The 23,438-nt window shown below is 55.5% G+C and overlaps 1 protein-coding gene across 3 annotated transcripts in view; it reads left to right on the top strand.

The window, feature by feature from the left end:
* Window positions 1–20,844, top strand: part of NUP210 (nucleoporin 210) — a 156,619-nt gene extending 135,775 nt beyond the window's left edge. For 2 of the 3 annotated variants that reach the window (XM_072720204.1, XM_072720203.1), the window contains exons 29-40: window positions 1,311–1,402; window positions 3,615–3,789; window positions 5,178–5,353; window positions 7,423–7,643; window positions 9,330–9,466; window positions 12,084–12,201; window positions 13,211–13,357; window positions 14,884–15,134; window positions 16,102–16,318; window positions 18,013–18,108; window positions 18,185–18,268; window positions 19,427–20,844. In XM_072720204.1, the coding sequence (XP_072576305.1) occupies window positions 1,311–1,402; window positions 3,615–3,789; window positions 5,178–5,353; window positions 7,423–7,643; window positions 9,330–9,466; window positions 12,084–12,201; window positions 13,211–13,357; window positions 14,884–15,134; window positions 16,102–16,318; window positions 18,013–18,108; window positions 18,185–18,268; window positions 19,427–19,527 (1,815 nt within the window). In that variant the 3' untranslated portion in view covers window positions 19,528–20,844. The remainder of the gene's footprint in view (window positions 1–1,310; window positions 1,403–3,614; window positions 3,790–5,177; window positions 5,354–7,422; window positions 7,644–9,329; window positions 9,467–12,083; window positions 12,202–13,210; window positions 13,358–14,883; window positions 15,135–16,101; window positions 16,319–18,012; window positions 18,109–18,184; window positions 18,269–19,426) is intronic. The other variant, XR_011994302.1, reaches the window with a different exon arrangement.
* Window positions 20,845–23,438: the final 2,594 nt, after the last annotated feature.

Below are 23,438 nucleotides of genomic sequence, written 5' to 3'. Positions count from 1 at the left end.
AGAAAGTGAGATCTCTCTTGTACCCTCACCTCCTTATGAAGAGGGGCAACGAAGAATACGCATTTAAGAAAAACAGGAGGAAACCCGTTTGTGGGTGTATTTCCTGTGTGCGTGCATCCAAGTCAGAACCAGTGAGGCTGCTCCACTCAGTACCACCGGCCCAGCAGAAGGGCTCCTTGACACACCAGAGCCCCATCTGGCCCCATAGGCCATTTATCATTCACCACTCAGGAAGTGCCACTCACTTTGCCACACGAATCCCACAGCTCTTTGAGACAGACGTGGCAAGGATTATTGGTTTTAGACCCATTTTACAGATGAAGAAATCTAAGCCTATGTATATGATCAGAACATAGCAGTGCTGGGAGGGAAGGGGTTTTCTTGGAAAATTGGGCCCCTAGACTCCAGCCAGTCTAATCAGATCAGAAGCCAGTGGGGAGCTCAAAGCTGTGTTCAGCATCCAGGCCCAGCTGCCAAGAGAGGTCGTCCCAAGGGTCCCTAGGGAAAGGGACTTGGCAGGGTGGTGAGCAGTTAGGGTGCTTGTAGGGAGGGGTCTGGAGTTTCCATAAGATCTGGGGTGGGGAGCCGTGGAAGGCCTTGGGGCTCCTGGGGAGTGCCTATCAAATTGGCTCCAACACTCCCAGGTTTATCATCAGCTGGCCTGGTTCATGGACACGCCCCACCCCCGCCTCCACCCCCTGTGCCTCCATGAGAGCATGACAAGAGGGAACAAGATGAGGGTCGATGGGGCCGATAGGGGTTATTCTGAGAGGACCACAGTGAGAAGCAGCAGGACCAGACTGCAGGCCCTGTAATTCCACATGCTGTCTTCCGTGCCCACAAAGATCTCCCAACCTGGGAACTCAGGGAGGTCTCCGTGCTCCCTGGCTTCACGAAGCAGCTGCTGTCAGGGTGTGCAAACATGAGCTTGTCTGCTTGTTCTCACACCTCTGGCCTCTCTTAAAAGTCAGCCCTTCCCTGGGGATCCTTGGGTGGCTCAGTGGTTTGGCACCTGCCTTTGGCCTGGGGCATGATCCTCAAGTCCCAGAATCAAGTCCCACATGGGGCTCCCTGCATGGAGCCTGCTTCTCCCTCGGCCTATGTCTCTGCTCTCTCTCTCTGTATCTCTCATGAATAAATAATTAAAGTCTTAAAAAAAAAGCCAGCCCTTCCCTCACCTGCCACCTGACAGATGCTCACAGTGGTGCTTCTCATCTCTGGGTCCCCTTGGTCTCACTGCCAGGAGGGGAGCAGGGACCTGGACATGACTCCAGTGCATCCCAGGGGACAGAACTCGCCCTCTTTTCCAGGTGTTCGAAAAACTGCTGCTGCTGCACCCTGAAATAGAAGCAGAACAAATATTAATGTCACCCAACTCATTTATAAAGCTTCAGACAAACAGGTACGTGACTCAGCGCTTGTTTGCAGCAGGGCTGAGAAGCTGCGCTCTGTGTCCGACGACTCATTTGTCAAAGTTGTCAGGAGCCGTGGATGCTTCAAGCGAACTGCTTCTTTCTCAGTCTGGAGTGGGTGCGGCTTCTGCATTCCCCCTCCTCTTCACCAGGGATTTCTCTTGCTGTTCCACATCACTGGTCCCCGTGGGCCCATCTTTTCTTCCCTGTCACCCAGAAAGCTTTTAATGCCCACTGCTCACGTCTGCTACTTCAAAGGAAAAGAAGTACCACCTCAGAAGAGTTAAATTTTCCAGTGCCCTTTTGTCTTCAAGACTTGCTGTTCAATGGGTATAATTCCTGAACCAGCAGCATGAGCATCACCTGGGAGCAGGTTAAAATGCAAATCCTGGGCCTCACTCCAGACTGCACTTAACAAGATCCCCACTCGATGGGGACGCACATTGGTGTCTTCAAGGCACAAGAAAATCTGCAAACATAACTCCTACCTTGCATTCACACGGGGCACCTTTGGTATCAATGACTTGCCTGTGAAGTGCAATTGCAAGGTGGGGGGCTGTAAGGACCACAGGAGTACTTGCGTGTTGCATGAAACACACACATGGTGTTCATTCAACCACAAGTGTCTAACACTAGGCTGTGTGCTAGGCTCCTAGAACAGAGTTGGGTGGCATTCTAGTGGGGAAAAGAGAAGTACAGCATGAGAAGGCCAACAATAAAACAAGGTATAGGGATGCCTGGGTGGCTCAGTAGTTGAGCATATGCCTTTGGCCCAGGTCGTGATCCCGGGGTCCTGGGATCAAGTCCCAGATGGGACCCCCTGCGAGGAGCCTGCTTCTCCCTCTGCCTGTGTCTCTGCCTCTCTCTGTGTGTCTCTCATGAACAAATAAATAAAATATTTAAAATAAAATAATGTATAATGGTTAAGCTGTATCCCAAAGAGGGGCCTTATGTGTGAGGATTTAAGGGAGGCATGTCAGAGACAGAGATGCTTGAGCTGGGTCTTTTTTTTTTTTTTTTTTCAGATTTTATTTTATTTATGTATTTGAGAGAAAGCCCACAACAAGGGGGAGGGGAGAGGGAGAAGCAGATCCCCCCCCCCCCCCGCCTTTTTTAAGATTTTTTATTTTATTTATTCATGAGAGACAGAGAGAGGCAGGCAGAGGGAGAAGCAGGCTCCATGCAGGGAGCCCGACGCAGGACTCGATCCCGGGTCTCCAGGATCAGGATCAGGCCCAGGCCGAAGGTGGCACTAAACCCCTGGGCCACTGGGGCTGCCCCAGATTCCCCTTCTGAGTAGCAAGCCCCAGACAAGGTTCCATCCCAGGACCCTGGGATCATGACCTATGCTTAACCAGCTGAGCCACCCAGGCGCCCCTTGAGCTGGGTCTTGAAGGGTGAACAGGACTTCTGCAGATTCCACGGAAGGGATTGGTGATAGGGGAGAAAGTTGAAGCAGAAGCAATAACATTTATGTGATGTCATCTGAGGAGGGTCTGTAGAGCTGCATTCAAACAGCGAGGTGAAGGGGGCTCATCCTAGGGGCTGAACACCTTTCCTTCCAGTTGATGCTTTATTATATAATAAACATGAGAGAGCATATGAAACACTGGAATTTGTCTTCTACCCAGTGCAGATCATTAGTAGCTTTACAGACCACTTGCTGAGCAAGCAGCCCATTTTCGTCCTGGTCCCTGCCCTTGGCAATAGGACAGGACAAGACCATGGCTTCCCTTGCACAGTGAAGGAAAACGAGGCCGAGAGAGGCGATTCAAGGTGCCTGAGGGCACACGGCTGTCTGTGGGGCATTGGGACCGCGCTCAGATTCTGCTCAGCTCAGAGCCCCGTGCTCTTTCCACTATGCCAGGCTGCCTCATGTCGGGAACTGAGAAACCATTTGCCCCAGAAACCATCTTTTACAGCAAATGTCCCCTACAAAGGATGAGAGGAGCTCAGCACTCAGTCTTTTCTCCCAGAAGCAGCACTCTCCTTGGAACCGTCCGTTTTCCAAGTCAGGTTTCTGATGGATGACTAAGGAGGCCGTAGTCAGGCAGCCCACCCAGGTCCTGATGCGTGGGGGCCAAGATCAGGCCTTCTTGTCCTCCCAGGAGCCTGCGGGAAGCCCAGATGGCTGCTGGGCACCTCACTAAGACCGCTCCCACTGCCACGCTCTGTAAAGCTGGGTCTTTGTGTTTTCCAAAGGGACGGTGCAGCATCTCTGAGCTACCGCGTCCTGGATGGGCCCGAGAAGGTTCCTGTGGTACACGTGGACGAGAAAGGCTTCCTGACGTCAGGGCCTGTGATTGGGACGTCCACAATCGAAGTGACTGCCCAGGAGCATTTCGGGGCCAACCAAACCATCATCTTTGCTGTAAAGGTAGGATCATGTTTTCTTCCTCTTTGGAGTAGGAATAAAAGCAGTAGTGTTGAGGTAAAAGCTTTCCCCTCGTGGGGGTAAGACGGACCTATTCACCTTCCAGCTGGGAAATTGTACCTAAGAATTTACTGAAGAGTAACGTGGAGGCAGAGGTCCCAGAGGGAAAAAACAGTAGCATCTCCTGGATGTCAGAGCTGAAGGTCCTTGGAGATGATTGATTTCAATGGCCTCATTTCACAGATGGGAAAACTGAGGCCCAGTGAGGCCTGTGAGTTGCTGGGCCTGGTGCCCCAGTGTCCTGATTGGGTAGCTGGGACCTGGAACAGGGTCAGTGCCTATGAGCATTGGCTGCCTGTGCTAGATCCCTGGCGCCGAAATCCTTGCATGACGTATGTAACGATAGACAATTCAGTGACCCATTTTACAGGCAAGGAAACTGAGACTCACCATAGAAATGAGTCACTCAGTGAGTCAGGATCTGGACCCTAGCCCATGTGTGTCCTTCATATGCATCAGAACGCCTCCCACTTCCCCCTGCCATTCCATGCTCCTTAGTGCCGGGTGTCCTGGGATCTGTCCCAAGAACTTCTCTCCTCCATCTCCTCATAGCCACATTCTGAATCCCGAGTGATAGGTAGGATGCAGTACTTCAAGTCTTGAGATTTTTGCCTCGGTCACAGATCTGCTTCCTTAATAAATGCTTTTTGATTGAAGGTGGGTGCCCTGCAGGGAACCCTCCATCCTATTTTTTTGAGTATGTGGAAGGGACTCACTGCTCATCCTACTTCAGCAGATATGTGTGGAGCACCAGCTGTGTACCGGTCACGGCCCCCACTGATCTTTAACCAAGATATCAGGTCTTTGAAGGGGCGAGCTTTCTGGCCAGGATAGATTTTAGTCGGAGTTCAGGGACCAAGGCCAGGCTCTCTGGAGTTCAAGTTCCCTCCTCCCCATCCTCTTTTCCCTGGGCCATCAGCAGGCACACAGTGGCTCCCAGTTAATGCTTCCTCTGCAGTCCAAATGGGCATTACTTCCACTTGAAACACCCGGAGAGAGCCAGATTTCCTAAAGAAACTGAACATTCAAAGCCCTGGGGATATTTTTGCAAATGAGAATAATGATTTTTCAAAGTCATGGGTTTTGACTCCTGTTGGTTGGGTTTTGTTTTCAGAAGGCCGGCCTGCTGTGTGGGAAGGTGGGAATCTTGTCATTAGGTTGGGACGCTCAGGAGGCCAAGGTCTTTCCTCTTTCTGTGACCTCTGAGTCAATCCAGCCCCCACTCTACCCCCAGTCCTTCATGAGGCGGGGCCCGGCTGGGGACAGGCACCTCCTCTGAAGGGAGGCTGGTCCCCAGTGCGGTCACCCCCACACCCGCTCATTGTTCTCAGGTGTCTCCTGTTTCTTACCTGAGGATCTCCATGAGCCCCACCCTGCACACTCAGAACAAGGAGGCTCTGGCAGCTGTGCCTTTGGGAATGACTGTGACCTTCACGGTCCACTTCCATGACAGCTCCGGCGACATCTTCCATGCTCACAACTCGGTCCTCAGCTTTGCAACCAACAGGTAGGGTGTAGGTGACACTCATTTCTCACCTGAAGGCGAGTCTTGGTTGTACCTGGATCTAATTTGTGCAGGTGGCTGGGTGGCAACTGGACAGACTAGTGCCACTGAGAGGACAGCCTTGTTACCTGCAGTCACTGAGAGGAGGGGATGTGCCATGCTGGCAGGGCCACGAGGAGAAGCACTGCACTCGGTCACGAGGCAGGAGGGAGGGGAAAGCAGGGTTGAGAGTCTCTATGACCATGTGGCGTGAGAAGCTGTTGGTGGTGTCTCCTGGTATACAGGAGGCGAGACACAGGTGTCAGGGTTTGTGGTTGGAGGGCTTGTGGTGAGACTTCTGCATACCTGTGACAGCCGACTGCAGGGGAGATGCAACCAACCTAGCCATTCATGGGCTCTGTGAACAGTGGATGCAAATTACATCATAGACTTTATGAAAGTTGGTCACCCCACAAGGTGCACACCTTCCAGTGCTCCAGTGCTGGTGAGGAAGAAATCTGACATCCACTGCATCTATTATGTACAGGCCTTTCCACATGACATCTTGCTGATTCCTCCCGGTAGCTCATTTGTAGAGGCCCAGAGAGGTCAAGCCAGTTGCCCACAGTACACAGGCAGAAAGTGGGGTTTGAATACCAGGTCCCATGTACTTCCACACACAGATCATTTTGGGCTGACTCTTTCTTACTATACCTGTGGTCACAGGCCTTATATGAGGTGAGAGGGCACTCTCCACAGCAGGAGGAGAGCCGTGGCTTCAGTCTAGGCCTGTGAAACCTCCGACTGGGTCTGTTGGAGCACTGAGTGTCAAAGTGTGGTTCCCAGACCAGCAGCACCAGCAGCCCTGGGGAGTCCTAGGAAATGCACGTTTATAGGACCCAACAGTCTGTGTGGTAAGGATGCCTCTGGGCAGTTCTAAAGCTTGAGGACTACTGCCCCAGGGGCATACAGAACAGCTAAGAGGAAAGAGAAGCATCTGGCACAGGGGGAGGGAAGACAGCTGGGGCCGGAGTCTAGGGAGTCTGGAGGCAGAGGATCGTATGCAGGTGTGGGTGACCATTGCAAGTTGGCCTCCCCCCAGGCCTGCACCATCTGTGGCCCCGATTGCTTGCATACCCAGGGCCAGACATAGGAGAACGAAGCATGGTGGAGAAGGAAGCCTCGAGTGAGACCCAGTTCAAGCCCCAGCTCTGCCCTTTGTGGGGCCTCCACGGGTGAGGCAGCTCACCACTCTGGGCCTATTTCCACACCTGTCATGTGGGGACCGTGTCTTCGTCCTCAGGGCCACATACTGAGCCCCAAGTCGTGAAGGCCTCTGGCAAACTGTGGCCTCTCTGCATGTGGTAGGAGCCATGCATCTGTCTGGGACCTCGGCTGCCCTGGAGGGAGTAGATCCGGGTCCTCCCAGCCCCTGAGCACAGAGGTCCTGCTGGCCCTTTTGTGGTAGGAGCACGTCTCTCCTGGAGACGGGTCAGGGCTCTGGAGTCAGAAGGCATAGTGGAGGAAAGTGATGAAGCCAGAGACCCTACCCCAGAGGCCTGCCCGTCCAGGCCTTCCCATCAGAGTGCCATTGGCTGGTGTCGACTGAGCACTCACCATGTGCCAGCTGCTGGTCTCAGTGCTTTACAGCTACCAACCTGGTTTAATGCTTACAGCAAGCCTGGGACGCAGGTGCATCATCAAATCCATTTTACAGATGAGCCAGTGGGCAGAGGTGGTGCCTCCCAAGATGTCCCGGTTCACTGTCGGGAAGGGCCTGGGCAGCACTTTGCAGCTTACCTTGCCCCTCGGCCTCCACCTTCCCGCCCTGGGACGTGGGGGATGCACTACGGGCCACGTCAGCTGTGGGCCATGGGTTCCTCCCACAGAAGAGGAGAGGAGGCCTGGTTCGTGTGGCCTGCGGTGGCCTCATATCTTGGCAGCTGCTGGATAAACTTGAGCCCGAGGGACATCAGGGGCCACAGTCAGCCAGAGGCTTTGGCTTCACCTGGCAGGGGACTCAGCGTGCCTGTCCCTCTGGAGCCGGGGACCTCTTCCCTCAGACTGAGCCTGCCTCTCCCTCCTGTGCCTAGAGACGAGTTTGTGCAGATTGGGAAGGGCAGCACCAACAACACGTGCGTCGTGCGCACCATCAGCGTCGGCCTGACGCTGCTCAGTGTGTGGGACACGGAGCAAGTGGGCCTGTCTGACTTCGTTCCGCTGCCTGTGCTCCAGGCCATCTCCCCGGAACTGTCCGGAGCAGTGGTGGTAGGTGATGTCCTGTGTCTGGACACAGTTCTGGTCGGCCTAGAAGGTAAGAGAGATGCACATTGGTCAGGGAGCCCTTCTGAGTGAGGGGCAGTCCCAGGGATGGGACTAGGCTCCTGCTGTGGGGCTAAGACCAGCAGAGCTCGTGTGAGGCTCAAGAGCAGGTGTCAGAGTCTTCAGGCCAAGTCCAGCGTGCTGCCTCTTTTTGCCAACCAAACTGCGTTAGAAATCTGCGGCCCCGGGATCCCTGGGTGGTGCAGCGATTTAGCGCCTGCCTTTGGCCCAGGGCGTGATCCTGGAGACCCGGGATCGAATCCCACGTCGGGCTCCCGGTGCATGGAGCCTGCTTCTCCATCTGCCTGTGTCTCTGCCTCTCTCTCTCTCTCTCTCTGTGACTATAATAAATAAAAAATTAAAAAAAAAAAAACAAAAAACTCTGCGGCCCCCATTCATTCATAAGCCCTCGGTGGCCATTTTCACCCTACAAAGCCGGGGGGAGTGGCATCCAAGACCTTCGGCCCCACACAGCCCGATGTGTGTACCCTCTGGCCCCTCACAGAGGCTTCCAGCTCTTACACGAGCATAGCGCTGAGTGGTAGATGTTTCTGTGGAAATGTCCCCCTATCCACTGTCTAATGGGAGGCACTCACGACCCAACACTCAAAATGTGGCTAATGCGACTGAGGAGCAATCTGTTCCATTTTAATTCATTTCATGGCCAGTGGTTACCATGTTGGACAGTGTACATCTAGAAGGAAATGTGAGCAAAGAGTAGCCCTTGGCCCCATTCAGCAGATTTCCAGATTTCAGCCGTTCCCATGCCACCTGTATATGCATGACCTACATTCCTTTTTTTTTTTTCAAATTGACTTCCCTTTTTTTTTTTTTTTTTAAGATTTTATTTATTCATTCATGAGAGACACAGAGAGAAAGGCAGAGACAGGCAGAGGGAGAAACAGGCTTCATGCAGCGAGCCCAATGTGGGACTCAATCCTGGAACTCCAGGATCATGCCCTGGGCCGAAGGCAGACGCTCAACTGCCGAGCCACCCCGGCGTCCCTTGAGTCCCTGTTTTTTTTTCACCCAATGAAATTCATTTTAAAAGGAAGTTAAATACTGCCCTTAAAATATATATATATATATATATATATATATATATATATATATATATATATATAATTGGCCAGAAGTAGATGTGGTTGTTGAGTTACTGTGTTGTATCTATTATATAATGGGATTGGCTTTTAATTAAGAAATGCTGTTTAGTGCCAGCTCTTGAGCCTTGACACTTGCTTTGTTTGCTAAAAAGGGACTGGTAAACAGTTACGGGCTGCGCGGGGGCGGGGGGGTTGCTGTGGGGAGGGCCAGCTCCCAGGTCATCCCGGGACAAGGAATGATCATGGGATTCAGAGCAGGGAGGTGCTGGGGAGAAAGGCCAGAGGTTCACTCTGGTCAGGGTCACAGCTGAGCAGAGAGCAGGTGCACTGGAACCGCAGGGGGTTCCAGGTGGCCACAGCCAGGAGCCTGAGGGGAGTGGCCAAATGTGGGGTGCAGAGCGGGAGGCATGGGTTCTACCCTGAGGTAGGGTGATGCATGAGCTCCCTTGGAAGCAGTGTGGAGCATGGGGGTGGGCAGGGCAGCCAGGAGGGTGGCACCGTCACCCCGGGGACAGGGTTTGGCCAGAGTATCAGTTGTGGGAAAGACGAGTGACAGCCAGGGCTTCCTCTCCCAGGCCTCTCTGGAACCTGGAGCTCCTCAGCCAGCAGCATCCTCCACATCGACCCCAGGACAGGTGTGGCTGTTGCTCGAGAGGCAGGATCTGTGACGGTTTACTACGAGGTCGCTGGGTACCTGAAGACCTACAAGGAGGTGGGGCTTCGGGGAATGCACAGCTCGCCCTCTGGGGTGAAACCCTTAGCTTTCTATACTGAGTGACTCCCTTTTCTTTAAAAAACAAGCGCCAGCAGCGTGCTAGCAGGCAGGATCCGAAGTCATGAGTCTGGGTTCTGCTGCCCACTGGGATTTTCTACATAGGCCTCCACCTCCCACCTCCCCACATTCCAAATGGTGTCAAGGCAAGGGCTGACATCCTGGGCTTGCCCCCCAGCTCCCATGCACTCTGGGGGATAGGCAGGAACATCCCCTGTGGGCGTCTCCCCAGGGGTCTCGGCGTGGGCGGGCCATCATGGCGATTTGGATTTGGCGTCACTGAGGAAGTTAAGCCTCCCCGGCAAGTCACCTTTTGAGTCTTTCTGGAGGCGAACAAAACTGTTCTCTCTCCTATTTATCTCCAGCCGAGAATGAATCAATGAGCAACGTCTGGCTGTGTTCCAAATGTGTCTCATTTTAGAGCCAGTGTGCACGTGATCAAATCCAGCAGGTTAACCTAATAGCTCGCATATTTAGTGCCGGGGCTATGCAGCTGGTGAGCTGGTTGCAGATAGGAGCACCTTATGACTGATGAAGCTGTGCTCTCCCAGGAGGAGCCGCCGAGAGTGGGCAGGGGCAGCGGAGGGCTGGACGAGAGAGCATGGTGTAGGCTAAGGTATGCCGGGCTTGAGAGCCCAGCCCCGATGGCTGGAACACAGGCAGTGCAGGCAGGAGTGGAGGCCGGTGTTGTAATCAGATCATGATACACACTGGGTTCCAGGTAGTTCCGTGGAGTGTTTAAAGCATGGGAGCTCTGGGGCCAGGCTGCCTGGGTTCGCATCCCAACTGGGCACTGAGGGGCTGTGTAGCATTGGGTAAGTCATTTTGCCTCTCTGTGCCTTGGTTTTCCTGTCTGGAAAATGGAGAGAAGAGTGTTGTAAGGATTAAATGAGTTCATATATGTGAAGCACTTAGAATGGTAGGCAGTGCTTAGCAAATATTATGTAGATATTAGCTGCAACTGTTACTATTCCAGAATAAAGAGGTGGAAGCTTATGCCAGACCCAGTAGGGACTCATCAGGGATTTTTTCTTTCTAAGTAGAGAGTGATATAGATCAGAGGTAAGGTTTGGAATGAGTACTGGTGCCTGGCAAAGTCTGCAAGCCCAAAGGAAGGGCAGGAGCTGCAGGGTAGCCAGCTAGGGGCTGAGGTTGGGCCCTCAGCTGGCCCCATCGGGTGGGCATAAACTAAGGGTGGATTTAGGGGAGATTCAGAGGGAGGGTCACCAGAGCTTGGTGACCATTTGGAAGTAGGGGTTGAGGGAGGAGTAGGCTCTGAGGAGGACTCCCCTGGGGTCTAGCTTGGGTGACAAGGTGGATGTTGGTCCTTTACCCTAACGGGGAAGCAAAAAGCAAAGAGGGGGGACTAATGTGGGTGGAGGATGAGTTAGTTGATATGTGGCCAGTTTGAGGTGGTTGCAGCTCCTCTCTGGGGCTAGGGGTGAAACGGCAGGTGTTTCTGGAGCTCCAGGGCAGAAGGCTGGAGATGGGTGGGGGTCTACCACACAAAAGTGGTTCTCGAAGACCTGAGAGTGGATGGGAACATGCAGAACATGCCAGGGCAGGAGGGGCAGGGGCAAGGCCTTGGGCCTCCTCTGCAAGGTGTGGAGGAGGAGGAAGAAGAGGGGAGAAGACAGTAGCGTGGTGGTCAGAAGTATGGGAGAAAATGGGAAGAACTAGGGCCAGAGAGCAGGTGCCTCTGCTCAGAGAGCAGTCCGGAGGCAGTGGGCCCAGCCCATAGGCCTTCCTATGATCCTACATCAGCCACGGCCCTGGGAGCTGTATGGGCTTTGGGGAGGATTGAGACCCTATCCCTGCTCTCAGGGAGATCATGTTCTGGTGGAGGTCAGACCCATGGGAGGTAGGAAGCGCTCAGGGACAGCCCAGAGGTGGGTAGACAGCCTCCAGCTGGAGGGGGTGACACAGGAGCTGGGCCTTCAGGGGCCAATGGGGTCAGGCTCTGCAGGGGAGGTTGAAAGCTTAAGAAAGACCCACAGCTGGGGTGTTTGGGTGCAGCCAGTGCAGGATGAGCAAAGGGGGTGGGCAGGGAAAAATCTGGGAGGACTTGTATCTGGGTAGAGGGACAAGTGATGGGGGTGGTTGCTTCACTGCCCAGGCTGTGTGAGTTGCATTTTGGCCAGGGTGATTTATTTTGAATGAATGACAGTAAAGTAAAATAGCACCTTCTCTCGTTGCTGAAAGACTAATTAACCAAACTGATGAACAGAGAAGTGATTGCAACTGTCACAAGAACCAAAATCCGCAGCCCACCCCAAACTGTTAAATGAATTCAGGCCTGCTGTTCAGCTCCAGGCTCTGCTGTTCAAGAAAAGCAGCTTGTTCAGAGGGACAGAGCCAGACCTCAGGGTCTGACCAGGCCAGGGCCTAAGCCCAGCTCCATCACCTCTTGGCACGTCTTTCAGATGATGAGCCTGTCTTGTGCCCTGTGCAAGGGGCAGAACCCCGTCACAGGCAGCAGGGTGAGGTCACGAGAGTGCCCAGCACCGAGCCCACACGTGGCTGGTGCTCACTGCAGCTGCCTCGGCTCCCTCCTCAGATAGTGATTGGTGTCCCTCAAAGGATCGTGGCCCGTTCCGTCCGCCCAGGCCAGACCGGCTTCCAGGAGGCCTCCAAAGTGACCGTCACCGTGGGAGACAGAAGCTCTAACCTGAGAGGTAGAGAGTGAGGGGCTTGCTTGGTCTGGGGAGGGGCCCTGCCAAGCTCAAGGGCTCCTCATGCCCTTGTCTGCTGCGATTTTCTCTGCTTTTCCCACACAAACTCACCCCACAGCCAGAGAGAACACCTAAACCCCCCATGGGCCCATTCCTTCCAGCTTTTGAGAAATCCCAGTCCTCCACAAGTAGAGATGGTTCAAAGAGATCTTCCTAAAAGAGCCTGGCATCCAGAAACGTCCTGTTTCTGAGCCAGAAATGCCACTTTAGCCCTCGGGCAGCCGAGTAAAGAAAGCCACCCTTTCTACCACTCATCCCAGAGGGTACTGACTTAGCAGGCCTCACTGCTGATTTGGGTGTTTGTAATTACCTCTTCTGACTCACGTGCAGAACATTCGACCCTGTCCCCTGCCCGTGACAGCCCTGGACAGCAGCTGTCAGAAATAAATACATCAATACAGGCTGTTTGGGTTTTGTTTTTATTTTTTTGTTTGGTTGGTTCTTTTTGAAACCACTTAACCGGTAGGATTAAATATGGCTGTTCTTGTTCCGATTGATGAGGCAGCTTTACTGCATCCCAGTAACCTCTGTTTTCCCACCTCCGTGCACGAGGGCAGCTGCACTGTGCCGTTGCCAAAGTGATACTCAGTGTATTAGCGGAGAAGTGTTGCCCTCCTGATGCCCAGGAATAAATTGCCCATCTTCCCCTGCTGCCGGCGACAGAGGACATGCATTAGTGGCCCGACCTACCTGCCAGGCTGCTGGATGCAGGCTCTCGCACAGATGCTGAAATTCCGATCTGAGGTTGCCCACCACTCAGAATGACCTTCCTCATCCTTATAGTCACCCTCAGCTTTTATAGTCTGTGGCACCACTGTGAAGCTTCCGGCTGCCCTGGGAGCCCCGTGCAGAAGGAGCGTGGGGCACAGGTGCCACTTCCCAGCCCAGCCAGCCTGGGCGTGGCGGCCAGTCGTCCTGGCCCAGGCCCTTCTTACCCGCCTCCCGTCTCCAGGTGAGTGCTCCCCCACCCAGATGGAAGTCATAGAGACTCTGCACCCAGAATCGCTCATTAGCTGCCAGCTCCGGTTCAAGCAAGAGGTCTTCGATTTCCCAGCACGGGACATTTTCACAGCAGAACCGGGATTTGACACGACTCTGGGTAAGTTCGGGGGTTGAATAGAAAACTGGCTCCTTTGGGATGTTTGGCTCACAACAGCCATCTGCGTGGAGGGGTCATCAGGAACCCAGCCCGGGGACAGATGCCACCACTCTGGCCTCTGGTTCCTTCCGGCCACCAGGAGGGGTTGGCAGTCCTGTGCTGGGTGATGGCCGTTGTCCACAGCTGCCTACACATACACAGGAAGGACGTGCTTCGGAGTTGGAAGACCTGGGTTCAAGGTTCAAGACCTTCTGTGCTCTTTCTAGCGCTGAGCCAGTGGGTGTTGAGGCTGTTTCCCTTGGTGAAATGGGCAGGAAGGTGCCTTGCTCTGCCTACATGAGAGGGCTGAGCGATGCACGCGAGAGATGGCTGGAAGGGGCCTGGTTAACTAGTCAAGGGCCACACTGTGTGTCTCAGCATAACTGTTCCACCGTCCATGGAGCTGAAGGCTGGAACCCCAGTCTGGAGTGACCACCTGGCCCCCCAGCATGCTGGCCCTGAGAAGAGTGGTCCCCCCCTGGGGTGCTTCAAGGGTTTAGGAGGATAGTTCCTGCGACATGCTTAGCACAGTGCCCAGCACACACTCCTAGGAGTCCTCAATGGTAGCTGCCAATGTCATGATAATGATTGTTGATGAGCATTTGGCCCATTTTTCCGTTCCTTCCAAGAACATGCAGCCCAGTCTTAATTAGGAGGAGTTAGCAACAGCATGATGCCAGGCCATAAGCCCAGCTGCAGCTCCCGTGGCCCCGGTCAGCACCTAGGCCTCTGCCTAGGATGCAGGAGGTACATCCTCAGAGCACATCGTATGTGGGGCCCAAGCTTTGGGCTTGGCACAGAGCAGGCAGTGGGTGGTCCCATGCCCTATTTATTCCCTAAATGGTGCCATGAGGGATGCAATGCTAGTTCGGTAAGGAGGCTGACTCACTGAGGGTGTTTGCCTGGCATGGGCACAGAAGGGACTCCAGTGCAGGCACCCTGGTTCCAGGCTTGGAGGGGCCTTCCAGGGCAGCACTCAAGTGTTCATTTAACTCGTTTATCTACTCAGGGCCAGGCATAGAGGATCCAACAGGTACCAAAATAGTCCTGATCCACACCCTCCCAGAACTTTCTGCTGCATCTGGGGCCATAGGCTGTGCTGGGCATGAGCCCCAGCTGACCTGTAGCCCAGCATCGATCGGGTCATGATGTCTGTTCATCATTTACTCACTGGCACTCTGAGCCAGGATGGCTGGGCCCTGAGATGCAGAGCTGGCCCCCATGTTCCTACTCCCAGGAACGATAGGGACCTGGTGAATAGAACATCCTGAGAAGGGAGCGAGAGTGCTGGTCACAGAAAGGGTGCCCAAGCTGGACTGGGGGTACCAAAGAGGGACATCCCTGGAGGGTCCAGGAGGAGGTGATGCCTCACCTGAGCTCTGAAGGATGAGTAGGAGTTGTCCAGTTAGAAAAGCAAGGAGGAAGTGTAGCATCAGGGCATGGGTGGGAGAGGGGACAGACAGTGTGGAACACCCTTGTCTGCACAGGCCGGTACCTCTGCTTGGTCACGATGCACAGGCTGACGGACAAGCAGCTGAAACACCTCAGCATGAAGAAGACGGCGCTGCTGGTCACTGCCTCCATCCCGGGCAGCCACATCTCTGGAGAGCATGTGGGCGCTGAGGTGCCCTTCAGCCCAGGGCTATACACTGACCAGGCTGAAATCCTTTTGAGCAACCACTACACCAGCTCCGAGGTCAAGGTCTTTGGTGCCATGGAGATTCTCGAGAACCTGGAGGTGAGTGGCATCCGCACACGAACTAGGGGCCTTCGAAAGGACCAGGAGGAGGCAGGGAGTTCTGGGTAGAACATAGAAGCCCTGGACCACCTCTCTTTAAAATTAAAACTTAAAAATAAAAGTAAATACTCTTTATCCTTTTCTTTGTTTCCACAGCACCACTGTTACCTGTGAGCCTGTATAATTGTGTTAATTACTGTGATTTCTAGAAGTCTTCCCCAGCCAGGAGTTAAGCATGGGAGGGCAGTACTTAGCATAGGGCTTACCTAGTACCTACTAGTGTTCAGTGAACATTTAGTATGTTCGATGAATAAAGTCAGTGCAGGGATGCGTGCTGCCATGGGGCAGGAGGAAAAGCTCCAGTCTCTAACCTGTCAGTGCCTCCTGCACAACTGTACTGAGCTCTGGGCCTCAGTTTCTCCATCTGCTGATGCTGGATGAATGATGTCCTGGGTCCTACCACCCAGCAAGCTGGGAGAAGATCTGGGGTGATGTGGCGAAGGGGTTTTTGGCTCCTCTGTTCACTCCATCCATGTCTCACTGCCGCAAATGTGGCTGAATATTCTTGGAGCAAGACAGGGATGAATCCATTGCTGGTGAAGGAAGGCCTGCCAGGCCCTGGGGTTTGAGCTGCTGGCAATCGGCTATTAACAGAGCTCCAGGCTGTTCCCTTGGAAAGTTGGCGTTTGGTGATAGTTCATGTTAGTTTAGCATTTTTTTTAAAGAGCACTTGATTAGAATTCAATGATATTGATTTGTCCTCTCCTCAAAAACACTCCACGTATACACGGTGTGCTCCTTCCCTGACTTTGCAGATTTCACGCTGTCGGTTAGAAGTACCCAGGCATCATCACTGGCCTGGGAAGTGGGGTTGGGGAGGGGTCTTCACCCCTAGCCTTCAGGAGGGGAGCACAGCATGTCAGGCAGCAGCGAGGGTGCAGCTCTCCAGCCCTGACATCTCTCCCAGGTGAAATCAGGGTCCCCAGCTGTGCTGGCCTTTGAGAAGGAGAAGTCTTTGGGGCTCCCCAGCTTCATCACCTACACGGTCAGCATCTCAGATCCTACGGCCGGCAGCCAAGGGCCTCTGTCCACCGCCTTGACCTTCTCCAGCCCCATGACTAACCAAGCCATCACCATTCCAGTCACCGTGGCCTTTGTGATGGATCGCCGAGGGCCTGGTCCTCGTGAGTCATGGGATGGGACACAGCTGGGATGGACCTGGGCAGGGACGGCTGGGCTGGGTCGTCTCAGTTGTTTTTGGGAACCTGGGGGTGTCAAGAACTGGACAACTCAAAACTACAGAATGTCCTGCAAGGCAGATATCACTCATTCAAGCAGCCATGCGCACTTTGCTTCCCCATCTATTCTCAACCTGGCAGCCAGAGGGATCCTATTGAAATGTGACTAGGTCATGCCCCTCCTCACTCAAAATTCTGCTATGGCTCTCACCTCCCTCATGAAGTAAAGCCCAAGTCTCTGCAGTGTCTTGAAAGGCCCTACAAAATCTGCCTTCCTGACCCAGTTATGCTTGTCTCCCCCTTGAACGCCTTGCTCCTGCCACTCTGGCCTCCTTCCTCTTTGGGAAGCCAAAAAGGCTTAGCCCCCAGCTAAGTCCTTGGCATTCACTCTTCCCTCCGCCTGGGATGCCTTCCCCCCTTGGCCAACACCCCCACCTCCATCAAACCAACCTTCCCTCAGACATTCTCTGCTCATGAAAAAGGAAACCTTGAACTTTACTTCCACTCAAACCCTTCTTCTTCCATAGCACTATTCTCAGCTGTCAGCCTGTAGAATAATTAGTACAGTAACTTGGGTTTCTACCAGTCTTCCCCAACTAGAGACTAAGTACTATATGTGGGGACAGCGCTTAGAACAAGGCCCACCTGACATACAGCAGGTGCTCAGTAATGGATGATTCATCGATTCTGTAGTCATTATTAGCACCTGTTGTGTGCCAGCCCCTGTGCTGGACAGAGGCCTGAGAAGCCTCAAATAGGGCATGGATTATAAACACAGTAAAAAAGAAATGATTCTAAATGTGGCTTCTTCTTAATGTGGCTGAAGAAGTGGGCGGCACCCAGAGGGGGTGGGTGATTATACCTCTGCTGGCTGGAGGGTGTAGTTCAAAGGGGCATGGAAGGATGAGTAGGCAGGGGGAGGGTGATGCAGTCAGAAGGACCCTGGGGCGATGTGCTGGATGAGGAGCCTTGAACGCCAGGCCAAGGCTTTTTCTTGAGAGCAGGGAATAGCCGGGTCAGGTGTGGCTGGGAGCAAAGGGATGGGGTCAGATCAGTGTCAAGGGCACTTGAAGAGGTCCCGCCTTCTTCCTGCCAAGCAGGGGTGTGTCCTGATCCAGGACAGCCCGGTGAGGGTGCAGGAGGGATGCAGGTTCAGGTAGAGGGAGATAGAAGAGGAAGCCACTGTCTGGGCCACCCTGAGGCGGGGCCCCAAGAGGAGGGGTGGGCTCCCTTGGTCCATGGGCTTCGGGTCTGTCCAATACCTTTGCCCAACCCTGACTTCCATTGTCATGCCTGCAGCTCACGGCTTGACATTTTCAACACTGCCTTGCCTTTCCGGGCAACTTGGCTGACTCTCGGGCAGCCCACACCCTCTGGACTCCCCTGGACTCCCCCGGACAGGTCTGTCCTTCCTTGGAACGGGTATGGACACTGAACCCACTCCAAGGAAGCAGGGCCTCGGGTGGAACCAGGTCGGTTCGAGTGGCCCAAGATGGAATAGGACGGAGCACTGGGGAGACAGCCCCCCAGGGCCAGATGCGGCCCCAGGCCCAGGGCAGGCCACCTCACCCTCTGACCGCACACAGACACGAGGGAACTCGGTGGGTTGGTTTGGTGACCTGTCTTTCCATTGATCGCAGACGGAGCCAGCCTCTTTCAGCACTTCCTGGACTCCTACCAAGTCATGTTCTTCACACTCTTTGCCCTGCTGGCTGGGACTGCTGTCATGATCATAGGTGAGGAGGGCTGCCTTGTGTCCCCTGGTGGTTCCCCACCCCCACCCCAACGCTAACCAGCCCTGTGCTCCTGCAGCCTACCACACAGTCTGCGCGCCCCGGGAGCTCACTGCACCTCCAGCCTTCTCCCCTCGAGCCAGCCCTCGCCACAGCCCCCACTGTGAGTAGCCACCTGTGGCTGTGGGAGGAAGCAGGGATCGGGCCCCAAACCCCCAGTCTCAGAAGCTCTGGCCCTGGGCAGTAGTGGCAGCTGAGGTGTGAGGCCCAGAAGGCAGACCTGGATGCTGGGGAGGGAGACAGTATGCCGGCCCTGGGCCAGGACACCTTTCCCCAGGCCAAACTTCGCAGGGTGGAGGGCTGGCGGCCGGGACCTGTCTCTGCAGGTGGCTGGGACTGGCTCCCACCTGCCGGGCTGCTGCAGAGGGCTCTGAGCTGGGTCAGACCTGCTGACTTGGAGGTGGGGGTTCTGGACTGGCCTGATGACAGATTTCCCCAATGGAGAAGAATCACAAGGGCCCGTCTTCCTCATGGTCCAGTTGTCTCTGGTGACCCTGGGCAACTCCAGGGGACACCTCTGAGAACTGCAGTGCCTGGCCAGAAGGGCACATGGCAGCCTTTCTTGTCTTCTGTTTTCCATCTGAGGCTTCTCTCCCCTGAACAGGTTATTGCTGACCTAAGGGGGACATGGGAGGCTTCAAAGAGTCTGAATTTTGGGGAGGAGAACAGTTATTTTTGTATAGGGTTGCATTTTCCTGGGTGACCAGATCCCACATGCATTCTGGACCCCTAGAACCATAGCCTTCCACAAACGTTCCCCAGCCGTCCTTGCAGCGGGCACTGCCCCTTTCTCACCCCGTCTCCCCATGCACCCCTCCCTCTGTGTGCTGGAACCACTGCGGAATACTGGCATTTTCTCTTGAACACTCCAAAGACTTCTGCACACAGGGGAGTCTTTGTTCATGCAGCTTCCTCTGCCCAGGAGTGTGGTCCTGCCCAGGTGCACAGGCCCTCGTCCCCACACTCCCTGGGGACCCACGGACACTTCATGTAGCCCTGAGACCCACTACTTGTCCTCCCCCACAGGTCTGCTGTGGGAGGTCAGGGCCTATGCTCCAGGCCTCTCTGCATGTCCAGTCATCACACGTTCCTTGGGTGACATCTCTCCGCCAGCACAGGGCTGCCTGGGGGGGCCCAGTCCTGGGGGGTGGCCGAGGTAGGCAGCCGACACTTCCTCAGCTGCTGTTCTGGCACAGCCACTGAGGAATGCCCGGCTCTCCCGTTTGCTCTGTCGCTCACGCCGTCTCTCTTTCCACCCTAGATTTCGCTGCCCCGTCACCGACGCCTTTCAACGCACTGCCTCCCAGCCGCAGAGCCAGCCCGCCCTCAGGGCTGTGGAGCCCCGCATATACCTCGCACTAGTCAGCGGGCCGGGTCCTGATGCCCCTGTGCCCCCGTGGTGGGGACAGCCCCGCTCAGCTCGGCCCGGAGCCCAGGCCCCCTCGCTGGCTGCTCTGTGGTGTCCTGTAGGCTCTGCTTATTCTTACACGTCGGAGTTGCCGCTGGCTTTTGTTTGGTTTTGTTCCTAACCTTTGCTAAGACTCTGGCTCATTCCTTTATGCCTGGTTGTCGAGGGTTTCCGGACAACGTGCAGCCATGCTTTTCTTCCCCTGCCGTCTCTAGAACCACTCTCTTCTCAAGACTTCGAGCACGCAGAAGCTCTGTTTACTAGGAGGGGATGTTACTGCGGTGGCCTCAGGGAAAGGACTTTTTAATTACTTCTTAATTTGTGTGGGGTTCCCCCCGACCATGTGGAAACTTCACCCCTAGTCTGGCTCCTGCTAGGAAATGAGGGGAGTGAACACACGTTAATGTCAGGTGCTCACCCCGTGACTGCACAGAAGCCTTAGGAACGCAGCGATGGGGACCCCACGTTGGCTCCCCCTGCCCTGGGGGACACTAAGGGGCCACAGGAGCTGCGAGCCGGGCTACCTTTTGCCCCTCTGTGGGCCACTGTGAATCAATGGCATCCTCTGTTTCTGTTTCCTAAGCATGGAAACGTCTCCTAGACTGGGCCACAGCCCCAGTGGGATGTTTGGTGGCATCTGGTTCCTTTTCCTTCTCCCCGTGTCTCTGCCCACCTAAGGGACATGGGGATCCTAGTTAGGAAAACATCCTTGAGCCAGAGGCCGGGATCTTTCCTTCTGTTTGTTCTTCTGGAGAAGCCACTGTGTTCCACCCAAGCACAAAGACCCAGTGTTACCTGTTCCCCCTTTTGTACTATGGTCATGCACCTCCGCAGACCTGAGCCTCCGGCCCGCCCAGTGCGGACACCGGTCTCCCCATGGCAGCACCCTGCCGGGCCACGGAGCCCGACCCTGGCCAGTGAGGAGGGTGGGCCTGCCTTCCGGGAAGGGGCCCTCCTCCTTCCCAGCCCCTCGTCCCTGCAGCGTCCGAGGCCTCTGAGCCAAGCGCCGTGCCACTCTCAGGAAAAACTGGAGACGCATCCCAGAGCCAGGCACGCATGCTCACCATGTGCGGGAGTCATCCGCTCAGCTCCAAGCCGCACATGTGAGTCCACTTCAGGCCTCCAGGGCTGGGCTGTGCGATTTATTTTTCTAAAGCTGGAGACAGGAAGAATTGTGCCTTTGCATATTACTTAAGCTCAAACTGACAACTTGGATGTAAATAGGCGCATTTCTACTGGGTTTATTTAATAAAGCTCTATATCATTTCTTACGAGGGGCGTGCTCATGGCTGGAACTGCATGCATGCTGCCCGGGAGGGACCCAGGTCCTGGTGACTTTGTTTCTGGTTGCGGGGGCTTGGGGAGCAGTCCGTCCTGCTGCCCCAGTGCGCCACTCCTCCCTTCTCTGGCTGGCCACCAAGGCCTCCCTCCCTGCTGTCGTCCCCCGGCTGCCAGCCCAGGGTCCCCAGAGGTGCCCAAGGATGGGGCCCCGCCCACACGTCACCGGCTAGCCCCACGGCCCCCCTTTCTCTCTCTCTCTCTCTCTCTCTCTCTCTCTCTCTCTCTCTCTCTCCCTTGGGCACCTCTCACTCTGCATCTGTCCCTTCCTCCTGTCACCCCATTTTCACCCCCGCTCTCAGAAGCTGACCTCCCTGAGGCCACCACTCCCCACACTGACTCTGCAGCCTGGAGTCCACCCACCCTGCCCACCAGCACCTGCCTCCACGTCCCCAGCCCCTCGCCCTCTGCCTATCCCAGTGCTTACTCCCCTCAGGGATGGTCCTCTGCCCCCTGCAACCCCCAGGGCCTAGCCTTCTGCCTTCACAGAGCACGCACCTGGGCGCACCCGGGGCCCAAGGTTCTGCAGTCCTGCGTCAGGAGTGTGGAAGTGGAGCAGAGGCCTGGAGAGACCAGGTGGCTGCCCAAGGCGGGCAGGCCACACAGAAGAGCTTCTGGCAGAGGCCGCCCATCCCCCACATCACCCACCTTCTTCCGCGGGCCCAGACCCCTGGCTCGGAGTTGGGTGGACAGTGGCCACAGTACCGTCAAGGTCTCCCAGCCCTTTAGGCTGCCGGAAAGGCAGCATGCGGCCGCATTGTGGGGACAAAGCGTGAGCATCAGTGTCCCATGCAGCTCCTGAAATGGACTCACGGGGAACCCTGGGTGGAGCAGCGGTTTGGCGCCTGCCTTTGGCCCAGGGCGCGATCCTGGAGACCCCTCTGCCTGTGTCTCTGCCTCTCTCTCTCTGTGTGTGACTATCATAAATAAAAATTGAAATGGACTCATGGGAGGTGCGCCCCCACCTGGCCAGGCAGGCTGCGTGGGGGCGACCAGAATAGCTAGGCCGCTGTCTGGGGAGCCTGTGCCTGGACTCAGGACAGCCTCCCTCGACATGAGAGAGGACACTCCCCACAGCTTCAGGATCCAGTGGGTCTTCCGCTGCAGCCAAACCTAATCCCCAGCGATTCAGTGGCAGCCCCTGACAGCAAGCCTGGCGCTCAGCTCCCCACCCGCCTCCTGAAGGCCACAGAGCCAGAGCCAGCGCTCCGCTCCCACCCACACCATGGACACTCGCCCCTGCACACTGAGGTCCCCTCCCCAGACCCTCCCCACCCACACCCTACATCGGGCCAGTCTCAGTGCCCGTGGATCTGCTACCCCAGCAGCCTCCCTGCCCCAGCGGCTCCTCATCTCGGCTGCCCCATCTCCCCAGCCAGCTGCTCACAGGCCTGACCGTCACGCCCTCCTGCTTCAACCCTGCTACGGTCCATGTGGCCCCTCGGTACACACCCAGCAAACTGCAGTTTCCAGACAGGCTCAGCCCCTTCCCCTCTGCTCTTTATCCTCAGGGAGAGGCCGCCACCTAGGCTACCCCCCCACCCCAGGTCCTGGGGCTTTGGTACCAGCCAGGGCTGGGGTGGGTCCTGCACCCACCTTCTCCCTCCTGCGTGCTGCTCTGGTCTCTTCCCCTCTCTGGGCCTCAGGTTTCTCCTCTGTGAGGTGGCCACAGCGGTGCCTGCAGAGTTCCTATAAAACTAAGCAAGAAGCCAGGTGTGAAGCCTTCCTTTTGGGCAGTGGGCTGGTGAACAGGGTGTCCTCTCTCCCGGAGGAAATGGCTGATCTGGCTCTCGGGGATGATGGGGGAGGGAGAAGTGGGCCGGGGGTGTGGGGAGGAGGCCCCAGCTCCCCGTGGGAGGCTCTGTGTGGCAGATCTGGCACTGAGGGCCCCGGGCAATGGGGGTGACAGGGCACAGACATGCTTAGCGGCTAAGTGCCAACTTTAGGACGTGTGAGCCCCAGTCATGGCCTGCCCACACTGGGAAGCTGTATGTGGAAGCTAAGAAGCTAAAAGCACCGTCAGTGCCCCAGGCCTCATTCCCCGGATTGGGAAATGAGGAAGACTCTGTCCTCGCAAGGATCCTGTGAGGACAAAATGAGCTGATAGACGGGAGACGCTGTGTCCACATATGCTGCTGTCACTGTTGTTGGGAAAAGCTGGCACAGGGCCCGTGAGGGTCCAGATGGAGTAAGAGCGTTCATTTGGAGAATGGCGAGATAGACAGCAGGTGAAAAAGAGAGAGGGTGCTCCCCTAGCACCCTGGCCCTCTGTTGTCATGCCCAATGCTGTGTTGCAATTGTCGGACCCCACTATCCCCAGCTGGGACCTCCCTGAGGCCGGTTCTACTATGGCCCCGGGACCTGGCACACAAGAAGACCTAGCTAGAAAGCATTCAATCAACGTCCTGTGTTCACCACAGGGCCTGCCTGACATGCAGCACTCGGTAAGTGTCAGTATTGCCTTCAGGGAGGCCCCCTCAGCAACACAAGACGGCTGCCAAGATCCAGGCATCACATCACATCCAGA

This window comes from Vulpes vulpes, chromosome 9, assembly GCF_048418805.1.
Source record: "Vulpes vulpes isolate BD-2025 chromosome 9, VulVul3, whole genome shotgun sequence".
Taxonomy (NCBI): Eukaryota; Metazoa; Chordata; class Mammalia; order Carnivora; family Canidae; genus Vulpes; species Vulpes vulpes.
The sequence above is the reverse complement of the archived record's forward strand: the minus strand, read 5'-3'. Positions and strand labels throughout refer to the sequence as shown.